This window comes from Mesitornis unicolor, unplaced genomic scaffold (assembly GCF_000695765.1).
Source record: "Mesitornis unicolor isolate BGI_N332 unplaced genomic scaffold, ASM69576v1 scaffold40396, whole genome shotgun sequence".
Lineage (NCBI taxonomy): Eukaryota > Metazoa > Chordata > Aves > Mesitornithiformes > Mesitornithidae > Mesitornis > Mesitornis unicolor.
In genome coordinates, this window is record NW_010193732.1 from 371 (window position 1) to 16,382 (window position 16,012).

Genomic DNA, 16,012 nt, shown 5'->3' on the forward strand with positions numbered 1-16,012 from the left:
CAGAACTGTGAGCAACACAAGAGGTCAGAGAAGATTTCTGTTGTCTCTCTGAAAATACATGCAGTATTAGAGGAGTAAGAGAAACTGGAAGAACCGCTTAAAAATTGGAGTGAGTTTCCTTCAGAGGAAGAGCCTGGGCAGGTATGTAAATAAATAAAACTCAAGGCAAAGAACATCCATGGACTGTGTAGGCTGGAAAGGGGTGCAGAAGAATGTTCAAAGGCTTTGTTACAGAGTTCCTGTCATTTACAATACTTAAAAAAATAATTAAAAAAAAAATGTTTTCCTCCTGGCTGCAAAGAGACCAAAGGATGCAAAGCAAGGTACTGCTGTTGTGTTTGGCCAGTAGCCAGCCAGACATGTAAGACCAATGGACATATAATGAGTTTGTATGCATCTCAGTGGTAAGTTTACTTCAAAGCTGAGTTATGGAAACAAAGATTCAAGCAGAGATTTTTTTTTCTATTTTCTTGATTTATTTTTTTTTTCCCTCAAGGTTGGTTATTCTTTGTATCAGTGAGAATAACTGGATTAATAGCCCTGGAGCATAAAATCATGAGTTCTGTTACACAGTATGGACAGGAGCTGTATGAGCTTTCTCTACACAATATGCTACTGTGCTTCCATCTCAATTTACAGAAACCATGCCTGGGGATACAGAGAAGCTCAGGATGTGTACCTCCTTTTTCCATAGACTCTGTGAGGTTGCCAGAACTAGTTGTGAAACTGTGTTGAGGTGAGGCCACCTTTTCTAAGCTTTGGACTATGATCAGTAGCTCATTTTGACTTTGGTCTTCAAACAGCCTTGAGAAAGAGAGCAAGCTGTATGCACTGCAAATACAAAAATCTCAAGTTGTCAGCCAGAGGATATTTTTTCTGAGGTAACTGGTAGTAAGTTAACTCCTGTAAGTCATTGTGGCACAATTGCATAGTGCAGAGGTGCTCTTACTCCTTAAATGTGCTGGATTTATAGTGGGAGCTGTATCATCACCATTGAAATGTTGTTTCACTTTGGAGACTTCTGTCATTGTTTCCAGCATAGCTAGGCTGCTGCTGGTACCCACACCTCTTTGTTTAGGGCTACTCACTGCATTGCACTGTAAGTGTAGCTGTGCCCTCATTCTCTTCCCTTAGCAATACATCCTCAAGAATCATGTTACCAGACTGGAAATAACTTGCTTAGCCCCATAAAACACAGTTAATTTTTTCTCAGACAAGGTTTTTGACAGGCCAAATGACTGAAGATATTCAATAGGGACTGCTGGGGAAAAGAGGCTAACAGGTTTGGTTTCTACTTGTACTCACCAGCATGAATATGGGCATCTCCGGCTATAGCGGCAGCAGTAAAATTGCCATTCACGGTCAAGCACAGATGGAAAATACTGACTCTGGAAACCAGCCACCAGCCCATTGTTTGAGCAGGTTTGATACCTAAGAAAGAAGAGAATGCATAAGGAAAACATACTAAGTTCCCTGATAGTTTCAAATATTTCTGAAAACAACATTAAAAATATTCATTCAAGGTAGAAGCTGAGGGCTTGGCTTTATACTGAGAAGCACTATATGCACTTGCTATGTATTGAGTAACCATTTTATATATGAAAGCATCAGTAGTTAACTAATAATGTCTTCACATTTGTGTTACACTTAAAACTATTTAAACTGTTTTTAAGTATTTAATCATTAATGACAAGCTATGCCACCTGAACACTCACAAGTCTATGGGGCCAGATGGGATCCACCTGAGAGTACTGAGAGAGCTGGCAGAAAAGCTTGCCAAACCACTCTCCACCATTTATCAGCAGTCCTGGCTAACCGGGGAGGTCCCAGATGACTGGAAGCTTGCCAGTGTGACACCCATCTACAAGAAAGGCCAGAAGGAGGATCTGGGGAACTACAGGCCTGTCAGCCTGACCTTGGTACCAGGGAAGATTATGGAGCGGTTCATCTTGAGTGCGCTCACACAGCACAAGAAGGACAAACAGAGGATCAGGCCAAGCTAGCATAGGTTCATGAAAGACAGGTCCTGCCTGACCAACCTGATCTCCTTCTGTGATCAGGTGACCTGCCTCGTGGATGAAGGAAAGGCTGTGGATGTTGTCTATCTGGACTTTAGTAAAGCCTTCAATGCAGTCTCCCACAGCATTCTCCTAGAGGAGCTGGTGGCTCTTTGCTTTGCTGGGTTAAAAACTGGCTGAACAGCCGAGCACAGAGAGCTGGGGCGAACGGAACTAAATCCAGTTGGCAACCAGTCACAAGTGGTGTTCCCCAGGGCTTGGTTTTGAGGCCAGTCCTGTTTAACATCTTTATCAATGATCTGGATGAGGGGACTGAGTGCTCCCTCAGTAAGTTTGCAGATGACACCAAATTGGGAGGGAGTGTTGATCTGCCTGAGGGTAAGAAGGCTCTGCAGAGGGACCTGGACAGGTTGGATCAATGGGCTGGGGCCAATTGCATGAAGTTCAACAAGGCCAAGTGCCAGTTCCTGCACTTGGGTCACAACAACCCCATGCAGTGCTACAGGCTTGGGGAGGAGTGGCTGGAGAGCCTGGAGGAGAAGGACCTGGGGGTATTGGTTGACAGCTGACTGAACATGAGCCAGCAGTGTGCCCTTGCGGCCAAGAAGGCCAACAGCATCCTGGCCTGCATCAGAAATAGTGTGGCCAGCAGGACTAGAGAATTGATCATCCCACTGTACTTGGCACTGGTGAGGCTGCACCTTGAATACTGTGCTCAGTTTTGGGCCTCTCACTACAAGAGGGACATTGAGGCACTGGAGCATGACCAGAGAAGGGCAATGAAGCTGGTGAGGGTCTGAAGCACAAGTCTTATGAGGAGCGGCTGAGGGAGCTGGGGTTGTTTAGTCTGGAGAAGAGGAGACCGAGGGGAGACCTTGTCTCTCTCTACAACTACCTGAAAGGAGGCTGTGGTGAGAGTCGGTCTCTTCTTCCATGTAACTAGTGACAGAAGAAGAGGAAATGGCCTCAAGTTGCACCAGGGGAGATATAGATTGGATATTAGGAAAAAAATCTTTACTGAAAGAGTGGTCAAACACTGGAGCAGGCTGCCCAGGGAGGTGGTGGAGTCACGATCCCTGGAGGTGTTCAAGAAGCTTGTGGATGTGGCACTTCAGGACATGGTTTAGTGGTCATGGTGGTGTTGGGTCGACGGTTGGGCTTGATGATCTTAGAGGTCTCTTCCAACCTTAATGATTCTGTGATTCCAGTATCCTAAACAGGCAAGACAATTGTTCTGGTGATGACATTCTCAACTGTTTACAAATTATGAGACTGACTTCAAAATAGTCCATTAATACTTTTATCTTTGTTGGTATTTGAGCATTTGGGATTCACTGGACTTATTTTTCTTGACTACTTCTCCACAAAAAAAAAGCCTTAGAAACTCCTTTATAAAAGAAGTTCAGCAATTTCTTTAAAAAAAAAAATCTATCTCAATTACCTGTCTCCAGGAGAAGGCACTCTTAATTAAAAACATTATAGGCTTGTGGTGAAATCATGATTTGATAATGATTACATGAGGAAAACTGAGACTCAGATGTTATGAAATTATGACTCACATAGATTTTATGATGGGATTTTCAAAAGAAAAATCTCCTGCTTCATGCTTTCTGTGTACTCTGTAATTCTGACATACATATATATCACTGTCTCCAAGCACGCAGATATATGCTTCTCTTTCTGCACACCCTACAAGCATCTGGACACTGATACCCAAAGTAATTCAAGTGATAATCAGTTTGAATAACTTGCTTCTTTGAGACTAAAGACAAGGAGAGTGTGAAAACAGATAGCTAACAGATTAACTCAACTGTGGAATGCTCGTTCTCTCAGGCACCCTCCTAACCTCATTGTTTTCCTATTGGAGAAATGACAATTTTCTTCCATTCTTCCATTTCCTTTTTTCTTCTTTTTACTTCATCAAGGAAAACTGGCAGCCTAGAGCTGTAGCAAACTTACCTTGCAATACCATAAAATCAAATACATTGATGTATTCAAAAGACAATTTCAGAACTATGTTTAACAAATACCAAAAATTTCCCATACTTTCATTCATAGTTTATTTTATTGAGTCTGGAGTTCCCAGAAGAGAAAACACTTTGTTAGCAGACTTTGGTGTTTGGAAAGTCATTCACTTGTACATACAGGTGTTAGTGCAAGCAAAGTGTTAGGCTCAAGTATTTGTATACAGAAGCTGAAAAACTGATGTATTTTGACCAGTGCAGGGATGAATTTTTCTGCCTAACTTTCAGCTTCCTCCTTGGAAGCAGGGGTCTCTTCCATACGTCCCTTCCACTGATTGCTGTTGTTCAGACAAGATTATTTACATTTGTTTGTATCTCTGCATCTCTCACATTGCTGGGGCCACACGTACTTGGTGTGCTTTGTGAGACTCTTCCGAGGACCTTCGGAGTTAAGTAATGATGGGGACTCTGAGTTACTATGATATCACACCAATTAAGGCAGCTTGGCTTTCACTCAGAGCATTTGAGCAGGACTTTGATAGGAAGTTGCTCTGGTTTTTGGCACATAAGCCATGGGAACATATGGCTAAGTCTCTGTGTAAACATATTGGATAACAGCAGATGATTGGTGTTATCCTGAAGGAAGAAAGGTTGATACACAGAAATACAAGGAATCATTGTACCTGTTGCAAGATGAGCACTTTTCTGCATTAATCTGTGTAAAGTAGAACCAAACCTGTGTCTCTCCATCTTATTCTGGCTCCCCCTTCCCAGTTACATACATTTCCACAGCTCAAGTCCTGGGAAATATTCTAGCTCTATTGCCTAGGCGAATTAAATGGGATCATTTAGTTCCTCCTGCTCCTTTACACTTTCTCTCTGAGGCTCAGCATTTTCTTGCAATTTCCCATCCCTAGCGATCAGCACCTGGTATTCTTGCTCATACTTGTCTTTGCGGGAGATCTTTCCTTCTTCTTTTCTCTCCACACCTGCTCACATTCAGTCTGGAAAGTCCTGTCCTCTTTCCTGCTCTCTTTCCCCTACAGCAGTTTTTATTTTCTTGACACCTATAGTAATACACTCCAGTTTGTATGGTAAGATTCATCTTGAGGGAGACATCAGTGGTGGACCCTTCTCTCTATAGTGGATTGAAAAAAAATCTAGCTAACATAACACAGTGATGTTTACATGCATACATATTTGGGCATGGAACTTTAGTAAGGTTTGGTTATTTTTTATCCTGATTCTATCTTCTCATTAAAAGTTTGTTTTAAAAAATATATCCATATGTGTGTGTATATATATATATATATATTTATATTTGGAGTTGCCTTTAAAAATTCTTAAATGGAGATTATAACTGGACATAACTCCTGTCTTATAATTAAATTGCCATTCTATTTTAAAAACATTCAGAGTAAAATTTGGAATATACTTCTAAGCTGATGTTCACTTCATCCTCTCTATTTCTGTCTCATATGCACAAAGTCCTGCAATGTGTTATTCCAGCTCAATATTGGCTTCAGAAAAAAAAAAAGATAATAGTGGCATTGAAGTACTTTTTTTTAGCTTTGAGATAACACAAGCTTTTTTCCTGTTATCTTTCTATTTTTCCAGTCAAATCCAGATATTCCTCAAAAAATGAATAGATTCACTTTGACATTGGAGTGCTTCTTTGTGAGCTCATATAAAACCTCTTCTTCTCTTTCCTTTTCTCAGTTGGCCTCTTTCCTACAAGCAGAAAGTAATTCTTCAAGGGAAACAAACAACCCCTTCCCACACACCTTTTTAGTCAGATGCTTTATACACTAACTAATCTAAAACCAACACTTAATATGTGAGGATTTCTTTCTTCTCTGTTGAATTCACTACTCCTGTCACAGTAAATTCTGCAAACCAGTATAAGGAATAAAACCTTTGATTTATGGCCAAGTAAAAAAAAAATACCTTTTACACTAGACCCTCCGTAGCAATTTTGTTACAGAGGATAATTCAGTATTCAGAATTAATGTCACTGGGTTCTCCTTATGAAATCCTGACATTGCTAGGAGGAAAGCAAGATACCTCTTAGGGGAATGCAGAAGAGTATGAGAAACCAGCTGTGTCTGCATGGGATTAAACTTGGCAGTGGCTGGTTTGGTCTGTTTTTCTAGTTGGCTCAAGTTGTGATGCATGAAAAGTTGCCTTTTGGATCTGGTAATAGGGGAAGAGGAGGTGAGCTGTCTGGTAGATGGAGGAGTGGGAAGATTAGTGGTGGTAAGGGTCAGGTGCTGTTGAATGGGGAGTTGCCCTTTCCTCATTACATCTGTTGGAAATGACTGAAGTGTTTCATAGGAAGTGAGTAAACTATACAGCCTTACTTTGGGTGGAGTTTTGTGTAGTAACAGGGATACACTAGCTGAGACTTTCCGTGTCCTGCTGCAATTGCTGTGGAAAGCCTCTCTTTTGCTGAACCTTCTTCTGATCTGGTTAATGAGTGTTGTACTGCTGACTTACTGCAAGCAACCAAAGTATGCATCCATGTTACAAGTTTAGTTATGGTCAGGACTGCTTTCCTTGTTCACCAAGTGAGAACAAACTAGAGCTAATTTGAAACAAACCCACTCAAAATGTGTATGTGGATTTTGCTTCCATGTACAAACTGTTTTACTCTACAGATCCACTTAAATTGTGCCACATTATTTGCAAACATCGATAGAGCCTCAGGGACCAAGAGAGTACCTCACTGACTCAACAGTTGCTTGCCAGACTGAAGGCAAGTATTGCTTGCAACAGCATAATTGTTTTGAGCAATGGCACCAGTTGTGGCAACTTTTAATAATTATGCCTACATCTTATTTTTACTCTTTGATAGATAAAGCCCCAGAGTGTTTTGCCCTGTCTAATGCCGGTGCTGAGATGTAAACCTGTCTCTGAGGCCCTCTGTCCCTCAGATACATCAGGCATTAGCCTGAGCAGTGTGTTGTTCTGAGGATGACAACCCTAAGAGGAAACTTGTTCACTACAAATCTGCTCAGGGAGGTCCAAGTCCAATCCAGTAAGTGGTGCTGATAGAGCCTGCATTGAGCCCCTGCCATGCTGACCAGGTCGCACTCCCTGAAGCTCTCTGGAAATGGGCAGACTGTGACACACAGCTCAGTCATCACTGGATCATGCTGCATTAGGAACAATTTGTTCCTTATAACTAGGTAACCTGAGACTGTCATTCTGTATACTTCAAAAAAATCCTACTGTTTTGCTGTAGAGCAGATGGCTCTTGTAAAGCTTGCATTGTTAATTACTTTAAAGCTATCTCTCTACAGCCTGTCACAGCAGAATGGATCTATATATTATGGAGATCTGCCAGACATGGCAAACTAACCCAACAGAAACAGCGCTGTGTGCTGTGTGTGGTGTGATTTGCAGTCCTCCCTGGAGTGCATACATAGAGAGGTGGTCTAACCTCACGCAGCCACAGTTAGAGCGTGGGAGGCATTTTTTAGTGAGACATTAGATACACTATTTTCCTGGAGTGCTGTTCCACCAAAGCCTTGTTACTTTCAGTATCCAAAGCTTTAATTGCTTTTGGTACAGCTGAGGAGGGGAGACCCTGTCCTGCTCTCCTGAGTTATTTTTGTGGAGTGGCCTCCTCTTTATAGCTTGGTTAGTTGCATGATGAAAGCTAATTTAATGGTCACTCTGTAGCAGATGAGTGGGGAGGGATAAGTGACTGAGGGCAGGCTCAGGACGCTTGAAACACTGCCATTCAGATGAAGGGAATGACTTTTCCATGTTTGATTAGGCCATGCCAGTCTCCAATGGCTACTTCTACAAGGAGTCTCCACTATCTGGTGTGAGGTGGGGAGAAATGTTGTCATGACTTCCACAAGCCAAAGGCAATACCACTATCATCTTCAACTATCTTTTTCCTTCATTTAGGGGTCAGTGATGATTTTCTTTCACCTCCCCACCCAAAGGGAAGGCAAGGCCCTAATCAGCCTGTTGATTTCCTCCTGACAAACACTGAAAAGGCCTCCCTATCTATAGAAACACCTCTCTTCTCCTTAGATGCTCCCACTGGACTCAGTCCATTGCAGCTGTGCTCAGAGCTTGTAGCACACTCCCTTTAACATAAACGTAGGGCTTTGGAGAAAATTAACTTGTTTGTGTAGTTAGCACAAATGGGAACATTTTGAAAGGGCAGCTTGATTACTGGGTTTGGGTAATACAGCCCCAGATTTGAGACTTGGTCAGAGATTGAGAACAAAACCAGTTCCTTGCAGATGTACCAGGGTGTGCTGCCAGTGCCTGAAAAGAAGGCTCCTGCAGATGCTTCCTTTGCTCATGAGTCTGTCTTTGCACCTCGTTTGTGGAAAGTAGGGTTGTGCGCATAGTTGAAGGATCTGTGCGTGTACATGTGTGTGTGTGTTTGTGCACTTAAAGAAAAGGCAAAGTAGAGTGAGAATGGGACCGGGAAGGGGGAATCTAGATATCTGTTTTTTCCAAGTCCCATCCAAACATTTGCTCAGAAGTCTAAACAAGGAAAAGAGGCAATAAACATGCATTAAGTACCACTTGGCTGGACATGTTTCTGCTTTGTGCCTTATGGGTAACTGGGAGTTTATTTGGGATATGGCATGGTTCCATCTGTATTATGTGGTGTAAAACAAACATTTTTTCCTGGAAGGAAAAGTTGCTTATCTTTCATTGCAAGCTTTTGTTCATTTGTTTGTTTGATCCCTGTTCTTTGGTACTTTCAGGCAAGAAAAATACTTTTTCTTAAGTACCATGTTCAAAGAGTGGTCTGTAGAGACAACTCTGTAGTATTCAGTGAAGCAGTGAAGAACAGTCTCACCTGCAGTCACTCAGATGTTACCTCTTCTTAGCTGGTGAAATATTTACCCGAGGTGAAACTTGCTATATTCAGAGTTTTCTCACATCTGTTCAACAAAACATAGAAGAGCATGCTCTCTTCAGAAGTGCACGTACACATGTGCTTAACTTCAGGGATGTATTTATTAAGACAGGTGTATTCTGAAATGCCAGTACGTAATTCTTGGCAACTGTCAGAGGTGATTGGTCCTCATGAGTCTGCTTTGGGAGAGTGATGGATGCCCCAGAAGGCGGGTTTTAGAGTACCTGTTTCTCTCCATTGACTCTAGAAGGGAGCAGAGGTCATAAATTAGGCATCATGATTAGATGCTTAATGTGGATTTGTGTTGTTGCCCTCTTTCTGCTGAATTTTTTTTCATATCTGTAAGATGCAGTCTTAAGGGTTTAATCCTAGAAGTCTATATAATACCTAGTATTAGTCTAGGAAGCAAACTTACCTAAACCAGCTTTGCCGATGGTTCCTTGCTGCTGTCTAATCTCCCTAAATGCCCCATCCCTACATTCCTTACATCCATTTCTGCCATTTCACCCCAAGTGCTAATGGCCAAAGAAAATAATGAGTTGAAGACTCTTTCTTCTCTCTGGTTTTTATTCCCACTTCATTTTCTTTCTAAAGGTTTTCTTGGTTTGTTGTCTTTTCTAAAGAAACTTCTCTTGTGCTTGTCTCTGTTGTGCAGCTGCACAATAGTCAGGAATGGTGATTTGTGAAACACCACAGATAGTATTTATGAGAGGTCATTTTTTGGTCAGACTAGAGTTTCCAGGGCATGGGTGAGAAACTGGAGGGAATTCAGAGGAGAGCTGTACATATGATCAGCTCTTGCTTAGGAATGCTGAGATATAAAACTTCCAAAGAAGAACTAGAGGAATGGAGACATGTTCAGCTTGAAAACAAAAGCATGGGTGAAGGTGAGTGAGTGAGAGAAAGGCATAGCTGCTACCTATTAGTAAGTGAAGGAGATTTTACAAAGGATGGAGTGTGCTTGTTCTCATTACTCAGTAAAGGTAGAGCAAGGAATAAGAAGCCTCAATGACTTCAGAGGAAAAGTAGCTTAAATTTTAGCAAAAACTTGGCAGCTCTGTAGTTATTGGTGGTACAAGCCATTCAGTGTCCCTGGATGTGATGTGCAAGGTGAGACAAGACACCCCGTGAGGCAGACTCAAAGAAGTAGTACTATAGTCTGTCCCACCACCACGGGGAATGGACTAGCGAGTCTTGCAAAGTGCTATATCAGCTGACATGAGGATGTTGTACAGAAATAGCCCAAGTCATCAGGAGCACAAGTTCACCTTTGCAAAAGAGTATGTGTTCCCTAAGCACTTCAGTGTATTCCCCCTTCCCTAAAAATAGATAGAAGAAAGAAAGAAGGAGCCCCATACAGAGAAGACAGGTAAATGTAAGGATGTTGGACTATTAAGGTGAGCTAAAGAAATAACTAAAATTGTGGATACCCCATCCCTGGAAGTGTTCAAGGCCAGGTTGGACAGGGATTTGAGCAACCTGGTCTAGTGGGAGATGTCCCTGCCCATGGCAGGTGCGTTGGACTAGGTGATCTTTAAGGTCCCTTCTGATCCAAACCATTCTATAACTCAAAAAATAGCTCCAAAGCTAGGAAAATAACTCCAAAAGCTAGGAAAGAAAGAGAGTTAAACACAGAAAAAAGGCATTGGAAACGAAGGACACTTGGAGGAAACATAGGGTTGGCAATAGGAAAAAATGTAGGCAAGAAAGACAGCAAAGTGGCAAGATTGTTTTAAGACGTGAAGGAAATCAGAGTCAGATATTACACTGTGGATGTAGTCATGCATATGGAGCATGGTGATGAATGTGGCCCCATGGTTAGCAGAAGAAGATGTTCTGTACAGACTTGCACAGTACCATTTTTGTGAGTAGTGAACTTGAGAAATTGCTGCCAGGGATTTTTAGAAAGAGAATAATCATTTTATTTTGATCAGTAGAAAGGTCTGATTCAAAATTACTATGCATTAAGTAGAAATTGCATCAATGTATAAAAAAATGAAGTCATCCAGTATTATCACCAGTATTTCTATCTGTTTTGCAGCCCTCTCACTTTCTTTTCAGTTCCTATTCCAAAATTAAGTATAGGGTCAATCATTTCTTCCTTAGCAATTGCATCAGCCGTAGGAATGTATCACGTGGTAAATGAAAGAGTATGAATAATTCAGAACAAAATTTTGAATCATTTAAAAAGCAGAAGTTTCACATTTGTTGTGAACCTGTTCCAGTATAACTGGAAATCTACCAAAATCACATTACAATTTCTGGAGCAAAACCATTTCAAGTATTTGAAAATACTCTTGCATTCATTTTATTCTATCCAAATAATATTTCAGACTCAGAATTTTCCAAAACTCTGTTTTGTATTTCATGAAAAAATCAGAAGATAATTAAATGCCAGATATGTGCTGCCTAACAAGAAACACCATAGATATTTCCAGAAATTGTTGTGGCCATAAAATGTTGATTGCCTTTGCCTCTGAGGTTGATGGATAATATAACATTTAGTTAACCAAAAGTGACTGTGTCAGGGAATTAACATGATCTTCTGCTGTCTTTATCATGTGTATATATGCCACCATGATAACTCGTTAGTGTGGATTTTTGGCTTTTGTAGTACCAGCATGACTAGAAAACATTCTTTGACTGGGCCTAAGCCAAAAAAGCTTAGCAACAAAAACACAGAGAAAAGCCAGTACAATACAGAGAAGATTTTTTTTTCTAGTGATAAAAGCAGGAGGTCAGAGTGAGGAGTTTTACAATTTGTTCCCCCGTTTAGTCACTGATTCAGTTTATGGCCTTTCAAAGGTTCATGTCTCATTTCCCGTATTTGTGAAACAACAATAGAAAAACCGAACCACTTTGCAGTTGAGGCTGTGAGTGACCGAACAACACGGCATTTCTAAAGCACACTGAGACCCTCCAACAAGAAATTGCTACAAGACAAGACAAATGTGATGCTGATCACCTCACATGCATGCATCCTGTAATGAGTCCCAGACAGTGAAGCCGCTGGTTATGATGGCATTAATCTGCCTTTGCATTGCTCTGACTGCAGCATTAGCACCCGCTTTGCACAGGGGGTATCAGGGCTGTGCCCTCTGGGGGTGGTTAGGGGTATCCTACCATTCGGTTCCTGCCCTGTTGATCTCTTCCCACCAGCACTCTGTCGGCTCACCGAGGCTCTGGGCTGCCGGCATGCAGGCGTAGTTCCACAGCCTGTCGGAGCCTTCCTTCTTGCTGAAAACACTCCTGACGGCCACAATCACCTGCCCGTGGGGGCACTGGAAGTTGAAACCCTGGCGGTATACGTTGACCCATTCATCGTTATCTCCGTAGTTGTAGGGACCATAATAATAGTCACCGTACTGGCCCCATGCCACAGTCACCAGAGGCAGGAGTACACAGAGAAGGATCAGGTCCATCCTGAGGATGTTCCTGGCGTGGAAATGCCCCACTGGTTTGTTGGGCTGGCCCTTTTATATCGCTTCTAACATTTGGCTTCCAGATGTTATGCTTTCTGATCCAAGTGCAATGTGTCATTGCTTAGCAAACCTTCTCCGAGTTACGCGCACGTCCAATTGCTTTTAAGGTGGAATTCTGCAAGTGTAGTAAGTCTGCAGGCCTTCGGATCGAGGTCTTCCCACCACCACAAACCATCTGTGATCCCTTGCTGCAGAGCAACTCTATAGAGCAAGATGCACATTGTAGTACAACTGTCACAGACATCTCACTTTTATCCTCAACAGCAGTTTGAAAAAGTAGTTTGAAAACTGCTTTATTTGAAATTAAAGCTCTATTCAAAGTCACCATTTTCCATCATTAATAACATGCAACAAAATGTGATCATGTATGTGTCTGCCCACCCTCTTTTCCCTAAATATGTGTGACATGATTTTGCCAGTCTCTAGAAAGAAGGGAATTGAGTAAGGTGGGGGAATTCAGTACTCCTATTCTAAAAAAATCCTTTTGACATTTTTATTTGGCTTGGTTAGAGGGAAGGTGGAGCCCAAATTGCTTGAGATGTTGGCTTGGCGTGGAAACAGCCCACCCTGAGAAGCAGAGTATCAGCTTCTTCCATGCAGAACTGATTTTGCTATAACTGTGTGTGAACACTGTGCAACTGTGGACTCGGCAGATGTTTTAATGTGAGGATAAAACACAAAAGCAGGTTACAATGAGATAAGCTGCATGTGTCTGAGCAAGGCCTTTTAAACTACCTTGCATTTATCATGGGCTAGAAACATAGTGCTACTGCTGAGAAACTGCTGTGCTGCAAATTCTGAACTTGGCTTGCCACTTAAAAATGTGTTTATGTGCCACATTCTCAGATAATTTCTTTAGAAGGAAATCACGCTATTCAGGAGAGTGTGGAACGGTTACATTACTTGCTGTGTGCTTGACCTGCAGAAAGCTGTGAGACTTCAGGATGTTTTAATAAGTTAAGACAGCCCAAAGTCAAGCTAACATAGTCTACATATGTGTATGTTGCCTATGCTGTGTTTCTAGTGAAATGTGTGACCCTTGGATTGGCTCCAGGTTCAGATTCTGTCTCTTCCAGTAAAATCACTGCAAAGGAGCCAGGGACTGTTTCTTGCTGCATGTTTATCCACACTTTTCACTACCCCTCTTCCCCATTTCGGTCATGCACAAGGGAAAAAAAAGTGTTTGAGCTTTATTTTGTTGCTGATATTATCAGAAAAAAGATTTGTGGTGGGTAACAGTGGACTTGCTCTTCTCTGGGGATCTCCAAACCCATCATGCCTGGTTGCTCCTTTGCAGGAGCATAAGCATCCCAGCATGCAGTTGCTTTTACTAACCAGCCCCAGATCACAAAAGTTGCCATCAGCCTCATCAACCAGGCCTTTAGCTAGTGGTTTTGTTTTGTTGTGTTGTGTTGTGGTTTTTGGGGTGATGGGTTTTTTTTGTTGTTGTTTTTGTTTTGGTTTGGTTTGGGTTTTTTTAGCAGAGCCTTGTTTGACTAAATTGTAAGTGGGGGTTGAACTCTTTGCGAGGAGCACAATGCAGCAATATCTCAGATGTCCTTGCTCACAGCCAGTGCAGATCCAGCCCCAGATGCCTGAGGAAGAGGGCTACGGAGACAGCACAGAGCAGCCCTTTCCTTGGAGCTGCCCTCCTCTAGATCTTGCGTAACAGCAGGGGACACAGGTAGCCAAAGTCTAAAGAGAGAAGACATTTAAGATGAAAAAAACTATAGTTATCCAATGAGCACCAGAATGCAGACTTGAACTGCACCATCTCACATGAGTTTTTCAGCTCACTTAACAGTGTATGTTTTTTCCCTCTTACTTCCTGAGACACGTAGTCAACATCTGGGTGCACTGCACACTGCTGTATGTGCCTGAGAGGCATTCTGGAAGACATTTTAGCAGGAAGCATCGCATTATCATATATATATGATCTTCACCTCATATAACCCTTTGTAAGCACCATTCCTTGGAAGGAAGTCCTCATGTAACCCACAAAAAATCAGGAGCAAAAGGGTATGAAAAGGGGAGGAGGGCTCTAAGGAGAGTAGGGCAAGCCTTCCTTTATCTACCTTTGACATGCATGTGAAGCTTCGAGGTGTTTGTTGTCACTTCCTACATACAGTCTACTCTGCCTGATCCCCATTAGTGGATCCCAGGGTGGCACTTCCATGCTGCGCTGTGATCAAGAAGTGGCTTGGCTGGGGGAAACAGCTGTGCAGGGAAGACAGCAAACATGAGAGATGTGGAGCTACAACTCCCTGTAGCTATCGTGGCAGTGCAGACATGTCCTAGCCAGGGACTGCCTGAAAATCTGCAGTTCTGTGCCTCTGGATCCAATGCTTTCCGGGAACTTTTAATATCAAATCTCATGCTTCCTTCTGCTACTGTATAAAGACAGAAGTGAACAGAATTTCTTACAGGAGAGATGTGATGGTTTTCAGTCACCTTGGAGAAGGGCGGTATTTGTGAGTAGGAGGAACTGTGATTTGAAAATTCCTGTAAAGGTTGAAAAAAAGACAATAGCGTGCACATGTGAATTTTGTTTCTGAGTATTGCTCATTCAGCTCTGCCGGTCACACCTGCTTGGTTTATGAAGCAAAGGTGGGGCTATATGCGACTTGCTTTGCTAACATTTCACACCTTTGCTCCAACCCAGACAATTCCACTGATGTTGCCAGTGCTGAGAGTTGCAATTTTAGCTGTGTTTCCATTGACTCACAGGCACGTTAACCACTATGCTTTATTCTGTTCTGGACAGTGAATCAAACATAGCAGTTCAAAAGACAGTGGCTAAAAGAGTGACTTTGGTGACTTTGGTTGGCTTCAGCTAGAGTTTCCACTAGGGGAAAACTGAGCAATATTTAAAAATCAGTCTCTCTCTGAGATTACTTACCCTTTAGTTTGACTTTAAAAGCGTCAGCTGTGTGCCTTGCGCATCCAATCTTTGACAAATTAGAAACTGTTAATGAAGTACCAAATATGATGTGCTAGGGCCAACCTTTCATTATTAGTTCCTTGCCATGGAATCTATTACATTGACTTGTAATTTTATTACTATTATTTCTTAGTAATGTTTCATTTAATCCACACAAAGGAGTATTTAATTTCTGTCCGGCCCAAAGATGGCAGATGAAAGTGATTATTCCTAACTTCAAGGTCCGCTCTGCTTTGACAGTTTGGACTATAGGCCTTAGGACAGATGTCCCTTCCAACCTGGATTATTCTGTGTTTCTTTCCTGCTGCTGATACTAGATGCAGCATTACTTAGTGCTGCAGGCATTGTTAGTGCTTTGGAGCCATTAGGAGAAATGCTGCAGTATTCTCTTACCATGCTATGTTACAGCCATGAAATGCAGAGAGATTGCAATGCTTTGAACAAAAATCATTGCTCCAGTATTACTATTCAGATGAATAACAGTAGCCAGCTTAATGGGTTTTAATTTAGCACCCAAGCTCAATACTAAAATAAGGGAAAGAACAGAAAAGCTTTATTTATTATTTGGCAAAGAAAGGCACTAGAGCTGCAATGAGAATAGCAAGGGTTCAGACTTGGCCAGTGACAGGTACAGCTACACTTGTGTCTACAAAACTGGGTAGCATGAAAGCAGCGTCATCTGGTTTTACTGGAGTAGCTGTGCCACTGGAGTC

General features: G+C 42.0%; 1 protein-coding gene across 1 annotated transcript; it reads right to left on the bottom strand.

Annotated features, from left to right (window-relative positions):
* Window positions 1-1,301: 1,301 nt before the first annotated feature.
* Window positions 1,302-12,298, bottom strand: DPT (dermatopontin). The gene is made up of 2 exons (XM_010187558.1): window positions 12,000-12,298; window positions 1,302-1,431 (listed from the first exon to the last, which is right to left on the bottom strand). Exons 1-2 carry the CDS (start codon window positions 12,296-12,298, stop codon window positions 1,302-1,304), a joined length of 429 nt encoding a protein of 142 aa, XP_010185860.1.
* Window positions 12,299-16,012: the final 3,714 nt, after the last annotated feature.